Source organism: Melozone crissalis, unplaced genomic scaffold, assembly GCF_028551555.1.
Source record: "Melozone crissalis strain CALT ecotype California unplaced genomic scaffold, PUWL_Pcris_2 ptg000034l_1, whole genome shotgun sequence".
Classification (NCBI taxonomy): Eukaryota; Metazoa; Chordata; class Aves; order Passeriformes; family Passerellidae; genus Melozone; species Melozone crissalis.
Genome location: NW_026535812.1, coordinates 7,147,127 through 7,164,092, shown reverse-complemented (window position 1 = coordinate 7,164,092; position 16,966 = coordinate 7,147,127). Strand labels below are relative to the sequence as shown.

Genomic DNA, 16,966 nt, shown 5'->3' with positions numbered 1-16,966 from the left:
AGTTAGTAAATGTAAAATGTTCAGCTTCATAAAGGAGAATTGGAGAAGTTTTCCTGAAGTACAGGACAGCAGAAATTCTGGAGTAAATATCTTAAGGACAAAACTGTATTTTCTGACCCATTTTATCTTCAAAGCTGTAGTAGACACAGGGGCTAGAAAAGCTTGCATGTCTTCAGCCAGGAAAGGTGGAGCAAAAGCATTATTTTGATCATAGGGAGAAGTACTGGTACACAAATGGAAAGAAAGTTGAACACCCTGCTTCATAGCTGAGGAAGGGAACACCACCAGAGCTGTGACAGAGCAGGGCTTAAACAGTCAGAGAAAAAGTTGGTTATCTGAAATAATCTTCAGGTGAAAGGCTAGAACAGGAAGAGAAATCTGGTATTCATTAGTGGCAATGATGGAAATTACTGAGCAGCTTATCAATGCAAGATTAAAAAAAGATTTTCAAGCATCAAAACAAGAAACTTGACTGGAAGAGGAGTGGATGCTTGAAAAGTATCATGGAAAGTGATTTTTTTTTATTGTCCCCATTGGAACAAACAATACAGATATTATCACTATGGATTTCATTATTTCTTTAGTATAGCCTGCATTCTGGACCTGCCCTTGCAGGTGTGGCACCCTCCACTACAGCAAACAGCAAACACAGATTCTGCAGTCAGACTTGGCAGAAAAAAATCCTGACTTGGAGTCTCTGGAAAGCTGCAGTGCAAAATGATTGGAGGTGTCAATCTCCAGGATACCTGGAAGGGATAGGCTATCCTAACACATCCTGTATATCTTTGCCTATTTCTACCTCTCTCATTTATCAAAAAAAAAAGGTACAGGTAAAGCTGTAAAAGTTACATTTAGGACTAAGCCGGTCGTGCAGAAAGAGAGAGGTTCTCTCACAGGTTCACCCAGTGCCTGGGTAAAGCTTCTGGGAAAAGATGAGCAGATAGTCCTGCACTTTTCTCATTAGGAATCTGGCCTTGAAAAAAATCCAGTGTTCTCTTACTTCTTAAACACTGTCTGTTCCATGGTCACTAAGTTCATCTTTATAGACACCCTTTGCTCTGTCTCCCTTCTGGGGGCTGTGCAGGCACAATCTCCTCCTCTGGTGCAGGAAACCACTTGTTGGACTTGGGTGCCCACTGGGAATATTTCCTAGGCTGCCATCCCTGCAAAGTGCTGAAATGTCACTTCGACTAACTGCTGTTTTAGCAGCTCTGGGTTGAGTAACAGTCCCTCCTTCTGAACCCATTCACCCAGATCTTGGAGTGCAGTACAGTGTCAGGGACACAACCCAGGTCTCTACCTCGAGTTCTTATGTGATGCAGTGATATTTCCAGGAAAAGGCCAAAAACTGATCAGTGAAAAAATCCAAATAATTTCTTTAAAGAGAAAAAACAGACAACAAGCAAGCCACAAGACGGACCCCCAGCTAATTTAGAGCATATTTCTCTGTGTACACATCACAAAAACCACTGCATGTACCTGTGGCTCCATATGACCTCCTCAACTTTAGCTGTGCCCCAGCAGCCACTGAGAACCAGTCCCTGAGCTCTGACACCCGCTCTGCCTGGCCAGCCCCCCCCTCAGCAGGGTGCAACAGAGGAGCTGTGGGAACAAGGGGAGCATTGAAGCAGCTTTAGATTCAAGGGAGCAAAACTTTCACTGAACCACCAACTGCCTCTCTTAGTAATGGCAGTGTGGACCATGGGCCCCAGGACAAGGAACCCAAGGCACCCCTTCATCAAGAGATGCCTGAAGGATTTAACAGCATTGTGTTGAACCTCTGTGAAAGTCTTCAGTTAATCTTACTTCAACTAACGGATACAGTAGTTGTGTAAATAAACACCTTTTGTATCTACTTCTGAACAGAGACAACATACACTCCCCCAGAGAGTAAGGGATCTCTGAGTGGTAATAGTGGAATGTCCCTGCAGCACTTGCAATAGGTAGAAGACTTTATATCTACATCTCATTAAACTGATTTTTATCTCTGAACGAAACCATCAATTTGCCATTCTGCTTCCACAGATCACATCCTTGGCCTGAGGAAACCAGGCTTTGCTCCAGGGTTTTCTCTTCTAACAGGATAAGCAAAGGCTGAAATTTGGAGATTATTTATGATTTCTGATAGTAGTTAGGCACTACTGTATCTTGTCCTGTTGTGTTGTGAATTGGGGCAGAAAAATGTATGGCCAGGGCTGACCAGGGGGTCTCACTTGGACAGTAACAGCTGTATTTCCTCTAGGTCAGGGCTGATGGTTGTGGGAGGAAGACTTCCCTGACTAACTCACTGTCTCCTCACAAAACATGGGAAATGCATTGTGGGCTTACCTCTCCCTGCAGCCTGGGCCTGCAGGGTGGGTGCAAGGTCCGTGGCTGTGCAGCACAGATGTTCTCATTATTGCCCAGTGTAATGCTCTGTAGAAGTAGAAGGTACCTCTGACTTCTTTCTTTGGGATTCTCCCCCAGGCCATGTTTGAGCTGGTTACTTCAGAAGCATCATATTACAAGAGTCTGAATCTGCTGGTGTCTCACTTCATGGAGAATGAGCGTCTGAAAAAGATCTTACACCAGTCTGAGGCACACATCCTGTTCTCCAACGTGCTGGATGTCATGGCTGTCAGCGAGCGGTAAGTTGGCTGCTGAGTGGCACTGAAAGCAGCAGCTTTAGGTAACTGCAGTTGGAGAGGGATGGAGGAGCTGACTTCTCCTGGGAATTGCCTGGGAGAGATAGGTCACAATTAATATGGGTGCTGACTTTCTCATTTAGCTTCCTGTTGGACCTTGAGCAGCGAGTGGAGGAGAACATTGTGATCTCGGACGTGTGTGATATTGTCTACCAGCACACGGTTAATCACTTCTCTGTGTACATCACCTACGTCTCCAACCAGACCTACCAGGAGAGAACCTACAAGCAGCTCCTGTGAGTTCTAGTGCTTGTTGCTGCACTATTTTGTAAAATTGCACAAGCTACAAATTTAGCTGAAAATTTGGTATTTATGAGAAACGGCTAGATAGCACAGAAATGGGGTTTCCCTCTTCATGATTTCTCACTGCATCTGTAAAAAGAAAACACAATTAAAGGCTTTATAGTAAGGATTAGTTGATGCAGGTAACATGGCAAGTAAACTCAAAGCCAGCATTTCTCAACTGCAGGAAATATTTATGGTGCGTGCAGGGCCATGTACATGCTTGTGTAATGCATGTATTTTTAACCTGCAAGTAGAGGCAAGAGATGGAAGGCCAAGAACATAATACAGATCTCTGATGAGAACAACAGCCACTGCTTTTCCCAACCTTCTCAGCAAGGCATTAGATTTTTCCCAATTTCATAACTATTCTTTTTCAGAACAACAGGATTTTCTTAAAAGAAGAAAAAAAATTTAAAAAGCTATTTTCTTCACATTCTACTGTTACACACACAGATCTAGGCCTGAGGATATAATCCTACATATTTTTGTAGTATTTTTCAAGTGTAGCCAGTCTTTTGGTCCAGTAGGAATTCTCTGATACAAGCTCAAAACAACGAGTGTCCTACAAGCTTGTCTTTGAGAGGAGAAGAATCAATTTTTCTCTAGTTACAATGTCCTGGATTCTTTCAGGACAGCCTATTGCACATGCTGCAGTGTATTTTCTTCTATAGCATCTGCTGGTTCAGGCAAGAGTAACAACGTTTAGTCCTTTCATTTCTCTGCTCTCTAACTTTTGAGGGAAAAATATTTTAAGGGGCCTTAATTGAGCTTGGCCTGCTGTTCTCTCCAAAAGGAGGGTACCACAGGGTTTCCTTCAGTCACAGGTGAGCAATACAGCTGCAGAAAGAATTTGCCTACAGTCATTAACTAAACACTTAGAAACAAAGCAGCAATAGGCTGGGTTACTTGAGCTTGAAAGGGACCTGTTGGAGATGAGATATTCCTAAATGTGAATTCAGAGGGCAGCATTTTTGTCTGCAGGAATACATAAAGCATGTTGAAAAGAGCTGACTCCCTTCCCCAGGCTCCCAGCTAGCACAGGAATTTTGCAACACTTGGCTGAACTCAAAGCCTGAGGTGTGTCACAGTTTCCCCCATTTCGCTGTTCCTCAGACACATGCAGTTCCATTCTGCCGTGAGTCACCCTGCCAGACAGGTACCTGCTGCAGCAAGGAGGAACTCTGCCAATGGCTTCTTTCACATGTTGTGAAAGGAACACCCAGTACAGACAGGTTTTGCACAGTTACCAACCTCTTTGCATCCATGCTGTTTCCAAAACTAGCCACGACTCCAGCAGCACAAGCCGTGCTCAGGTTCACTCAGTCCATGGCTGCCAGGAAGCTTTGTCTGCCTGTGGCAGCCAGGACCACTCGGCTCTGCACAGCTGTGTCTGTGGCCCAGCTCTGCCCTCATGTCCTGCAAACATCATCAGGGAAGGCCCAGCCATGGCCTCTGCCCTTCTCAGGCCAGATTATGATTTCCATCCTCTAGCTAAGCAGCAAGGAATATTCAAGCTTGAGCTACTTTGTGGCTTGTCTTGTTCTTATGACTGTGTGAATTTCACCTTATCACAGAGTTCCAACTGTGTAAAAATATATAATTATGCCTCTGACTCATTTACTTGGACACATACCCCATTCACATACACCTACACACGCAGTGTATGCTGCTGAGCTACATATGAACACATGTGAGCACTGCTGTGGCTTGTACATTAGAAGTCTATTTTTTCCCTCCCCCAACACTATTTATAGTTTTAGATTTAAACTAAAATACACCCAAAGGCATTCAGTCCCCTCCTTCCCTCTTCTGTCTTATTGGGAGAGACCAGGCAGATGCTGTCTCTGGGACCAAGCTGCTTTTGGGTCACCAGCCATATGCCAGAGTCCCAGGCAGGGTAGCACTCAAAGTTCTCAGCTTCTCTGTCTCTCCTCTCAGCCAGGACAAACCAGCCTTTCGGGAAGTGATCTCACAGCTGGAGCTGGATCCCAAGTGCAAAGGCCTGTCCTTTTCTTCCTTCCTGATTCTGCCATTTCAAAGAATCACTCGACTCAAGCTGCTGGTGCAGGTAAAGTTTTGCTCTTCTCTCTCTCACAAAGGACTTCTGGATCACTCCTGGAATTTTCCTTTCCAGCAGCTGTGAATGGGGCTTAGATACAGCCACAGTGACCCTAGAACTGGATGAAGCCTTTCCACAGAGTCAGACATTCACCACAACTATGGGAAAAGGATTTCAGTCCCTCAGAGTCCATCCCTGAGTTAGTGTTGAATTTGCCAGATAGCTTTTACTGGATGAGAGTTGAGGAGGAGCTTTGTCAAGCTGCCAGAAGGGGTAGCAGCAGTCCATTAATCCAGCTGCCTGATGGTTAGGATGGTGACACACACATGCAGAGCAGATGGATGACACAGGGATGCTACACCATGATGGCTTGGACCAGTCAGCCAGTGCTTTGCCACCTTATCTAAACACTGCTGGAGAATATGCTTCTAGGGATGAGGAAACAGCTCAGTCCCAAATGGTCTTATCCCACTGGGATTACCAATAACACTGTCTATTAGTGCTAGGTCTAGTTATTTATTAATTTATTTTTATAAAATAAGAACCTACCTGTTATATTTCTCTTAGATATAAGGTCAGATGGGAAGAGGTTTTAATGAGAAAGGGGAACTAAGAGGTGAGAGTCATTGTACTGTGTCACCTTTGCTGTAATTAGGCTGATGGCCAGAAGTAATTTGTAGGCTGGCAAACTTTACCTTTCTGTGCTCTCACGTTGGGATCAGCATTAACACAGCCTTTTCTCCCCTGCAGAATATTTTGAAGAAAGTGGAGGAGAAATCTGACAGGGAATCCACTGCCCTGGATGCACATAAAGAACTGGAAACAGTAAGTTTGAATTAGTTAATGGAGGGCCATTAAGGTTAAATCACCATGCTCATTTCACACACACACACACCCCCCTGTAAAAATCCCCTGCAGACGACATTCTGTCTGGGAGCAGTTTCTTAGAATTCTGTCACTGTGTTTCAAGAGGTTTTTCCCTAAAGTCTGAAGGATGGACTACTCTACTTGCACATAGATGTCAGTGACAGCGAATCCCTTGCTAACAATAGATGTCTGTTTCTGCCATAGGAAAGGGCAGAGAATGTTTTCCTTTAGAGTCTCCAAGAACACAAAAGGGTTTTCAGACAGCTGAAGGTGATGGATCTGACTGAGAGGTGTGTGCACAGTACAACTCTGTCAGGCTCCTCCAACACAGCACACTTTTTCTTCTGACCTAGAATAACAGCTTCCTAATGAAGTACACAAGCCAGCTTTTAGCCCTCTTCCCTGAAGCTGGTAGGTAGGTGTGGTGTTCAGTTGTGCTAGTTACTGATGGGTACAAAACCCCACGAAGGCAGTGGGATGTTTCCCATCTGGAATGTTCCTGATATGGTTTGACAGGATAATTCCATTTCTGAATGGTCTAGACATAGCTGGCAGCTACATGGGCTGGGACAGTGTTTGAACCCTTCACCATCAGAAGCTTGGAACATCTCCTGAGTCTTGCAGTTCAACACAAGTATTTGAAGTTGAAAACTGTGCTAGAACATCAGCCTGAGGATGGGCCTGCAGTCTCTGACTGAAGCACTAGAACAGAGCAGGCTCTTGGATTTGCCCTGAACCAGTATAGGAACTGTATGCTTGGAGATCACTAGGGATAAATACAGGGACTTTATAAATTAAGGATGTTCTGCACTGAGTTAGTATTTGCAGAATCCCTCTTGACACATCTGGTAGCCAATTATTTTTCCATTACTCAGTAGCCTGAGGAAGACTGTTCCTGTAGCATGCAGATGACTATAGCCACTGATGGAAAAATGCTGGGTTTGTATTCAGTCATCAGTGACTCACATGATCAGTTTACTAATTCTTTTGCACAGTTAAACATTTATCTCTAAGTGTTTAAGCTGATACCTAATATCCAGCTAGGTACAGGCACACAACAGACCATCTGATGCTTACTTTTTCTGTACATTTGTTTTCTCTCTTTCTATTTGAGAGGCAAGAGATGATCACAGTTTCAGTTACTGGTATTCTGTTGGATTTTAAATAGCAGAAACAGAGCACAAAGTGGAGCTTGTTCTCCAATGCAATTTTTCTACCTAGCCAGTTCTCAAGAGAGTTGCTCCTTATGAAACAGGCAGTGGCATCTAGGTTAAGGTCCCTGTAACAGCATAGTGCTTGCACGTTGGTTGTGGTTTTTCAGTTAAAATTTTGTACTCAGAACACAGCTGGGCTCTGTATGATGAATGTCTCTTTCCCTAGGATATTTCATAGCCCTGGCATCTAGTCCTGTTTGGCAGAACTACAGCATCTGCATTCTTGAAAAAAAGATGTTTGGCTTCATTCTCTCCTTGAAGATGATACTGGAAATGTACCTCATTCCAAGTGTTGGGAACAGGGAAAATGAAATATATGATGTGTCAGATTCTGGAAAACAAGCTGTTCATTTTGCTGTGCAACCAGAAGCACTGCTTTATACTGTCTGGTTCAGTAACTGAATGTAGCCACCTAATATGTCCTCTGACAGTCAGTTTCCACCTGTAACACCTTCTGGATGTTTGGGAGCTTTTTGGTTGCTCAGGTTTTGGGGTTTTTTTGCCCTTCTCTTTTCATGCACCCACAGTGCTGATAAAAGAACTCGGCTTTGTCAATTCTTGTTACAGCAGGTCACTTACCTGATTGTGGTCAAGCCTTTTCATGCTGTCCATCATCACTTACCTGCTTAAGACCAGCAGAGACAAACCTTGTGCTCTCTTTTCCCAGGTGGTGAAAGCATGTAATGAAGGTGTCCGGAAGATGAGCCGAACAGAGCAGATGATCAGCATCCAGAAGAAACTAGAATTCAAGATCAAGGTATAAGCACAGGCTGGACACTTTTGTTCACTGTCTGCACATTGCAGACAGCCTCCAAAGGGTCCTGTCCAAAGGGGCTGCTGCAGGCACAGCACCTCTGTGTGTGCTCAGTGCACACCTGCTGCAGAGGCTGGGGCAGCACCAAGGCCGGTGTGATGTGCACATACACACTTGGGACACCTTGGCATCACCTCTCCTGTGCACTGTGCTCCTGCTCCAGCACTCAGGTCTGGCTCTTCCCTCTTACCTCCCTTCAAAATGCAGGTCAGCTTTCAGCTGTTATTTTACATACAAAATATGTTAAAGGTCAATGAAAGCTACAAAGCAAAACACTTTAAAACTGAAAAATACCCTGACAAAGACTGCCCCACCATTTTGATTAATTTCTGTATTTATGCATTGTGTACAGTCTCTAAATACCTGCTGCTGATCTGTTTCAGCTCCACTGAGGGAATTACTACATCAATATTTAGGGGTATCTGATCAGATCTCAGTTATATATACCAGGTGGTATATCTAACTATATAGTTTTATATATATATAAACACAATAATATATATATCTCAGATATATACCATTCAATTCCAGTGCTGAGTATAAAGTTGTCAGTTCTTTTCTTAAATGCTATAGAGAAGCTTCTCAGGTCTGTCTGCTCCACAAACTGTAAGGATCATATTCAGCTTCCAAGCAATCTTTTTATGTACGTGAACAACAAAAATGAAAAAAATTGGTTTTTATAGAGCATTTTACCAGTGTGCCAGGGCTAGACCACAGTCCACAGGACAGTAGTAGATTAGGGAGGCTACACAGTTGTCTTCACGTGTTGTAAAGCTGAGGCTGTAATGACAGACAGGAGCTGGTTCATCTCTGGAGCAGATCTGCCTTGGGACCTGGCATGGGTGGGGCTCTTCTGGGAAGAGTGCAAGGAGTTGAAAAGATAGATTGTACCACCATCCATGTGATGAGCACTGGGAGTGAAGGTAGAAAGAGTGACAGTTATACAGGTATTTTTCAATATTTCAGTCATTTGGAAGTGTGGTATTCTTCTAGTGCAAGATGTGCTTTGTTCTGGGCTTCTTGGTTTTAGGACAATATGTGTTGAAACTCCAGCAGAAATGCTGTGGTAGGTGCATGAACAGTATCTCCACCTGACAGGGACAGACCCAACCAGAGGAAACCTGTTTAACCTTGTTTTTTTGTAGCCAAAAGGCCAAATCTGTGGTTTTAAAAGTCAGTCTTACTGTTTAGGAAAGTTCAGCCCACGTGACAGGATCTCTCAGAGAGAGATCAGGGCATAGGCTGTTCTTTCATTCCGGTACTTGGCACTCTAGCATTGCCATCCTTAAATATCTGTCCATCCCCAGGCTCCTGCTGTACCCCTATCCAACCTCTGTCATGCTGTGCTGGGCTGTGTGCATGGCAGAGCACACTGCCCTCTCCTTGCAGCTCTGCTCCAGCCTCTGCAGTGCAAGTTGTGGGAGTTCACCACCCTTCCTTTTGCATCTCTTGGTGCTTTCAGCATCATAACTACTTGAATCCATGGGGTTTGGCTGCTTTCCTAAACTTTGCCATCTTTTCCTCCCTTCTAGTCTGTACCCATCATCTCTCACTCCCGCTGGCTGCTGAAGCAGGGGGAACTGCAGCAAATGAATGGTCCAAAGACATCACGAACTCTTCGCACTAAGAAACTCTTCAGAGAAATCTATCTGTTCCTTTTCAACGATCTGCTGGTGATTTGCCGGCAAATTCCAGGGTGAGTGCAAAATTCAGGTGGTACACAGGATACTTCATTAGTTCCATTGCCCCAGTTTTATCCAACCTGTCATGCTGTGACCCCATCCTGTCCCTCAGGCACAGGCACATCCCTTGGCCTGACACGTACACCTCCCTCCAGTAGTCACCATACCTTTGAGCACAGCTGACTCTTCATGGGTGGCACAGCTCTCTCCAGCTGAAAATTCATGGCCAACAGGAGTTTAACAGATCCCAGGGCAGATCTGTCAGCAGGGTGACTATGCATCCAGCAGTTTCTGCAGGGTGGAAGTGAGTTACATTGGCTAGTGAGTTACACTGTCAAGAAGTGATTTTTGACTCATCACTTCCTGAAGAACAGCTCAGATTTAGTCAGTTACAACTGTAAAAATGCCAACTAGAAAGTCAGAGTAGCAGGGAGGGGTATAAATTTTGACCCGAGGCCAGTGCTTCTATTTGACATGGTGTAACCTGCCTGAGGAGGATGTTGTTGTGCTGAGAACTGTGTCTTGTGCAAGCAGATGCTGGTGAAACACAGCAGCAGAGAACAGCACGCCCTTTGTGGCATGATTAGACCCACTGGTAGGGAGCATCTTGCCCGTCCACTGTTCCTAATGAACGTGTCGCCGCGGTGTCTGTACGCTGGGAAATGTTTTGCTTCTGTGGCAACTTGTATCCAGAAAACACAGAGGCACTTCATAAATAGGAATGAATTAAGCCTCACAATCCCCTTTGAGGGAGCGCCATCTGTGTTTTGGACGTGGGGAGCTCAGACAGAGCAAGCAACTTGTTCCAAGCCATGAGGGCTGCCCAGGGCAGAGTACAGAGAGGGTTCCTTGCTTTGCAGTGGGTTTTTATAGCCACACGCTCATCCCATCCCACAGCAGGACACCTTTTCTCCTCTTTCCATGCAGCAGCTTCTGCTCTGTGTCCTCAGTACAGTCCTGGGTGGCTGAACTCAAAGTCTCCTGCAACAACCACAGTTTTTCCTAATCTCTCTTACCTCTCCCAGGGACAAGTACCAAGTGTTTGACTCTGCTCCCCGAGGGCTTCTTCGGGTAGAGGAGTTAGAAGATCAGGGGCAGAGTTTGGCCAATGTCTTCATCTTGAGGCTGCTAGAGAACGCAGATGACCGGGAGGCCAGCTACATGCTGAAGGCATCGTCCCAGTGAGTACCAGTCACCCTGCTGTCACTCAGCAGTGCTGTCTCTTACATCCTGCCTTCATGGGGACCAGATGTCCAGGCTTTCCAGGGATGGGCATGGGGGGATCCCACTGCTGCAGCTGAGCTGGCCCTACCAACCTCTCTGCCCAGCATAACTCCCCTGAGGCTACTGAAAGCCCCAAGGCTACTGGTCACCTAGGCAGGTTTCTCTCCTGCATGGTGTATTTGAGGCCTCTGGGGTGGTGGACAGACAGGCAGTCCCTGTTCTGGGACAGAGAGATCAGAAATCAGCCCAGGCACCAGGCCCCAGCTGATTTATAGACTGCAGCATGTTCAGAAAGTAAAACCAAGCAGGATATACACTCACACACTCCAGAGGCTCCACTGACTCACAAGAATCATGGCCATGCCTGACCCGCCCTGTGGAGTAAAGTATCTCCTGTTTGTGGGTGAAGGTGGGAGAAAAGGCTGCTTCCTCTGTGTCTCCACAGCCAGTGCCAGTCTTGTGCAGCCCTTCTGCAGCTCAGGGCCTCCTTGTCTCCCGGGATACAGATTTTCTGGCTCACTGATTTTTCACATCAGGCTCCAACAAGCTCAGGCTCGGCAAATGATTCAGCTGTGCTAGCACTGACCCAGTTGTTTTGGAGCACAGGGCATGGCTTTCTCACTGACCCAAGCATTACCAGGCCCACATTTTCTAGCCACCAGCTAAACAGCTCCTAGAAACAATGCACATCCCCAGGTTGATGTTGTCTGCTGTCAGCAGGCTGCTGTTCATCATCCATATTCCTAAATGAACACCGGGGTTGCACCCTGACTGCCCCTCACCACCACTACAGCATCAGCACCAGGATAACGAGCCCCCAGCACAGTGAGCAGCTGCACCTTCTCCCCAGACATATGGCTGCAGCTCTGCTGCACTGAAAATAGAGATGTCACTCACACTATGCAGGGCAAGCGCATGTGTGACGTCTGTGAGGCTTGGCTGTGCAGCAAATGATAAACCAGGCCAGGATTTGCTCAGCTCAGGGGAGGCAGTCTCAGGTCCATGCTCTGCATCCTGTCCCATCTTCTAGGTGGCCACAGCAGGTATGTGATCCAGAACATGGCTTGCCAACAGGTCTTGAGCACTGAAATGTGACATACCAACTGCTGAAGGCTGCTGTTTCAGAGATGCAGGAATGGTGGAGGTAGTACTGTGCACAGACTGGAAAACTAAACAGTTAGAAGAGATAAGTGGGAGCCAAACAGAGACTTCTGCATCTCTTCTACAGCTCTTGCACTCTTGCAACAATGCTGCTCAGTAGCAACTTGCAGCTCATGCCCTGGGTGGGCTCTGCCAGGAGCTGACACTTTATTTGGACACAGTCAGTTGCACCGATGGAACTGCAGTGTGGGTGGGCTCTTTGCAGGCTGAGAGGAGCTGCGCACTGTGGCAGATCCATGGAGCCCCGTAAGGATCTGTGTGCAGGCCCAGCATGCAGACAGGGCCACAAGCATGGCAGGACTCTGGGTTTGACCTCCACATGTTATAGCTCCTCTGGGACCAAGGCCCTTGTCCCACATCTTCATGTGATGTGACCTGCAGGTATTTCCACTGGTCCTTGGCATTGTTCTTCATACCTGAAGTATAAAGTATTCCCAACCCTACAGATCAACCTGCCAGCACTTGTCCTTTACATCCCTCTTTTAGGCCCCTCTCCTTCCTGAAGGCACTCCCATGGCTTTTCATGTGTGTCAAGCTCAGGCTTTAAAACCAGGGAAGGTAGAAAACTCTCAGATGGAAGCACAGCTGGTCCTCCAGGCAGGAGCTAGAGCCTGTGAAGGTGAACTGCCCCATTTCCTCATGGGGCTGAGGGAAGCCTGAGGGGAGCCAAGCCTGGGTCTTCTCCAGCATTTGTGAGATCTTCACCCTTCCAACTGCAGGTCCAGATTTTGCAGCATGCTGTTCACTTCAGGCTCCAACAAGGTCTTGTTGCCAAGCAAGTGGTACCTTTGGTGTGCTGCAGTGCTCTTCTGCAAGGGAATTAATCAGCTCTGCCCTTTAAATGTTCCTACACAGCAGTTGCAGGAATAAATGGTTCCTGTAACTGCTTGTCTCCCAGAAAAACTGCTCCTGTTGAGCAGCCCAGCCAGGAGCTGCCTTTGCTTGCTACTTCTCAGAGAGTGCCAGGCCCCCCACCTGGCTGCTGGCTCTTGACAGTAATGCCAGCAGAGGGACCCTCCCCAGAGAGGGACCCTCCCCAGAGAGGGACCGTGCTGCCTGTGGGGGACAGCCAGGGCTGTGCAGCAGGGCCCAGAGCACTGTCACGTGTGACATCCCAACCAGGGTGTGCAGCAGTGGGGCTCAGCATCACCACTGCACCCAGGACCCTGGAGGGGCAGGCAGGAAAAGGCTGGGAGGAGGAACATGAAGCCCAGAACTGGCTGGCCAGGAGAACTAGAGCTCTTACAACTCTTGCATGTTCACAGCTATGGTTTGTCTCCCCTATCCAGGAGTGAAATGAAGCGCTGGATGATTTCACTAGCCCCAAACCGGAGAACCAAATTTGTTTCATTTACATCCAGACTTGTTGGTAAGAGACACAGCATGGGAGCTGGGAGCTCTTCACCCCTATCCCAGGACACCTTATTCTGCCTGATCTCAGTGCAGCCACATACCTGGGACCTATGCCAAAGCTGAACCCTCTCCCTGGGCTCCCCTCCTTTTGTCTCTGGCTTGTCCTGGGCCTGGCCCTGACCTCAACCCCTCCAACCTGGGCTGGGCTACACCAGCACTTTCCTCCCTTCCAGGCTGCCCATGGCTAGCATGGTGGTGGTGACATGAACCCGGTCCCTTCCCAAGAGTTGCTTCCCCAGTACCTGTGGCTGGGGCACTCCCTGGCTTCCCCAGATCAGAGGGACCACGTGCAGAGCTCATGGGGCTACAGTCACCCAATCTGGGCTGTTCTTCAAGGGGCTCCATCCCAGTCCCTCCCTCACTCCTGCCCTGTTTCTTGGCAGACTGCCCACAGATCCAGTGTGTCCACCCGTACGTGGCCCAGCAGCCTGATGAGCTCTCCTTAGAACTGGCTGATGTTCTCAACATCCTGGACAAGACAGATGATGGTATGGGGACAGGATGGGATGGGGATGGGCTGGGAGTCACTGTGGGAGGATGGGCTTTGCTGCAGGCAGGTAGTTGTGAGTTTCTCCCTCCAGCCAGGGAGAGGCCCTGGCATCAGCATCACAGCCAGAGAAGGAAGTTACTGCCTTCTCCTAATAGCCAATCCAGGTTGCCTCAGTTGTGACAACACTGGCACAGCCTCCCAGCACCAGCTGTGAGCCATGGTAGAGCTAGCACAGCCACTTCAGATATAAGCTATTGTTACCTTCATGTTGCTTCACAGCCACGTGGTCCTGCTCTCTGGGGTACTCTTGTAGCTGCTGGTCTCAGTCACATTGGATGTCTGCTGGGGACCACTGCTGTGGCTCCAGGGACAGCTGAGGGCACTTGGTGGCAGCAGTGCCTGCTTTCTGCTGGCATCCTTTGAGCCAGTTATCCTCACATGATGCTGCTCAGGTGAGATGGCCTCCTTGCAGGATGGACATCCTGGGTGTGCTCCAGCACAGGTTTTGAGTAGAAAGCTCTGCCAGCTCCAATGGCTCTTTCCAGCACAGCTGTCCTAGTGCAGGAGCAAGGGCCAGTCCTTCCTCACTTATGCCTGTGTCTGTCTATACTCAGGCTGGATATTTGGGGAACGTCTTCATGACCAGGAGAGGGGCTGGTTCCCCAGTTCTATGGGGGAGGAGATCCTGAACCCCAAAATCCGAGCCCAGAACCTGAAGGAATGTTTCCGGGTGCACAAGTCAGATGACAGTCAGAGAAGAAAACTGGGCAGCAGAAACCGCCAGTGACCACCGGCATCCCCAAGCATCTGGAGTGCCTCAGAGAGACAGAAGACAGAGGCTGCCAGCTGGGAGGAGGTGGCAGCTGTGGGACATTGTGGGGGACCTGGTGCACAGGACGAGGCACACAGACCCATGAACAAACAGACTGTCATTCCTAGGCCCTCTGGAAGCACTGGTCCTTTCCTGGAGATCAGCGCTTTAAACTGTAAATAACCCTTTTCCAAGTGTTCTGTAAAGCCCCAAAGAGCACGAGCTCAGCGGACACTGCCTGAAGGCCACCAGGTGCTGGCCAAGTGAGCCACATGTGCTGGCTTGGGCTGGCTCAGGCTGCTTGGGAAGGGCAGTGGCCACAAACATGAGCAATTGATATCACCCGGTTTAAGCATTAACAGCTCATTGCTACCTTCTAAGTCTGGAGTGCTCTGAACCCAGCATCTCACAGGGGCAGAACTGCAGTCAAGCAGCAGTCTCAACTATCTCAGAGCTCACTGACAACTGCCTGGGATGAGCTTTAGGAACTCCACTGCCCTAGTGCTGCTGTGAAGCTGCTGGACTCATTCCCACAGGCAGACCTTCAATCTGCTTCCAGTCAAATGCTCTGCAGTGCTCCACACTCAGCTCTTCTCCAGCAGCAGCTCAGCCTTGCAAGCCCTAACCCACGTCTTTGCCTGCCTGACAACCTCAAAGCACATCTGGACACTGTCCCGTGGCTCAGCCCCCTCTACCACAGCCTCCCTCCTTCTGCAAGGCCACTGCAGAACCCCAGCATCATGTCCTTTACTGGTTGATCGTGCACTTGTGGTCTTTGCTACGCCCTGCTGCTGAGGCCACAGCAGGGGTGGCTGTGCCAGCAGCATCTCGCCCACCACACGAACACCAGCAGCCCCACAGCAGGTGAGTGACCTTAGCTGGGAGCTGCTGTCCTACATGCTCTGGGAGGCCCAGCAACGGCTGCCTGCATGCTTGTAACCCACCCCCACAGCCTCCCTGTACAGGCTCACCTCCATGTATATATGCAAGTCTTGTGGCCAGCAGAGCCAGCTCATCACTCCTTCCAGCTGTGGCACTGAGCAACGCATGAAGCCGTGGGCACAGCACTGAGAGCAGCGTGGGGGACAGACCCACAGCAGCCACCCCTTGTTCAACAGTTCCACATGTGGCTGAGAGCCTCTCAGCCACAAGCTGGGCCCAAGTTGTGGCCAGCATCCATTAGGGAATGAATTAATTGGCACCTTTCTGTAACATGGCAAAGGATTGTCTTCCAGGCATTGTAGCCTGTGCTGATTGATGCTCTGGCTGTGCCACGGTTGTGCTCAGAGAAGGGACGGAGAGCAGCTGCCAACAGAGCCACACAGGGGCCATGGGCATGGACAGGAGGAGCACAGCCAGGCCAGCAGGAATGTGGGGAGAAAGCAGGATGCTTGGAAGCTGTGAAGGGAGGCACAGAACTGCTCTTTGGACAACATGGTGTGTGCAGTTGGAGGCTGAACACAGCTGAGGTGGATTCCAGGGCTGTCCCTGCTGACACCACAGCCTTGGGCCAGCCAGCCCAGAGCCAGCACCCAGGACCAAAGTGGTGGGAGCCACAGCAGTGAAGGGGAAAGAAGGCATTCTTCACTCAGGCCCAGATCAGTGGCACCACATTAGCATGTGACAACAGCCAGCAGGGCTGTGCTGCCGTGGCCACCTGTGGGAAGTTCATACCAGCCCGTGGTTCCCAGTCACCAGTCACTGCCCAGCCTCAGAGGGGGCTGGAAGACTTGCAGCCTCCAGTCTGCTGCATTGAGCCGATTTAGTGGGGACACCCCAAGCCAGGTCCCTCCAACAGCACCCGACAGTCATCTTTCTGTGTCAACCAAACCTCCAGCTCAGGATTCAAACCTTGCAACAGCCACAAATTCACTAGTGCAAACCCCAGAGGAGCTCCAGCTCTAGGAATTCCTTAAAATTACCTGAGAAATCACCACATCCCACAGCATCCAGCTTTGTGGCCCAGGCCAGCCCAGCCCCAGGCCTGCAGCCCCACGTGCCTACCTGGCATGTTACTCACAGCACAGAAATGCTCCCTTGCCCATTGGATGTTTCACCAGCTGGCCATAGCCAGGATGCCAGCTCCTCACTGCACTGCTCCAGGGAGAGGGGCTCAGTGCTGCTGTGCCATCCATCACTCACTACCAAGCCCTGGGATTGCTCCAGCCCCTCCTGCTCTGCTGCGATTCCACAGGACTCCGGACCCCAGGCACAGGCTGTGCCATTTCCACTGAATGGCATCCAGTGTTATTTCCTCAGACC

General features: G+C 48.8%; 1 protein-coding gene across 2 annotated transcripts in view; it reads left to right on the top strand.

Annotated features, from left to right (window-relative positions):
• Positions 1-15,046, top strand: part of NGEF (neuronal guanine nucleotide exchange factor) — a 35,349-nt gene extending 20,303 nt beyond the window's left edge. For both annotated transcript variants that reach the window (XM_054282331.1, XM_054282332.1), the window contains 10 exons: positions 2,467-2,627; positions 2,768-2,920; positions 4,908-5,037; positions 5,779-5,853; positions 7,777-7,866; positions 9,456-9,619; positions 10,631-10,786; positions 13,280-13,359; positions 13,787-13,891; positions 14,508-15,046. In XM_054282331.1, the coding sequence (XP_054138306.1) occupies positions 2,467-2,627; positions 2,768-2,920; positions 4,908-5,037; positions 5,779-5,853; positions 7,777-7,866; positions 9,456-9,619; positions 10,631-10,786; positions 13,280-13,359; positions 13,787-13,891; positions 14,508-14,680 (1,287 nt within the window). In that variant the 3' untranslated portion in view covers positions 14,681-15,046. The remainder of the gene's footprint in view (positions 1-2,466; positions 2,628-2,767; positions 2,921-4,907; positions 5,038-5,778; positions 5,854-7,776; positions 7,867-9,455; positions 9,620-10,630; positions 10,787-13,279; positions 13,360-13,786; positions 13,892-14,507) is intronic.
• Positions 15,047-16,966: the final 1,920 nt, after the last annotated feature.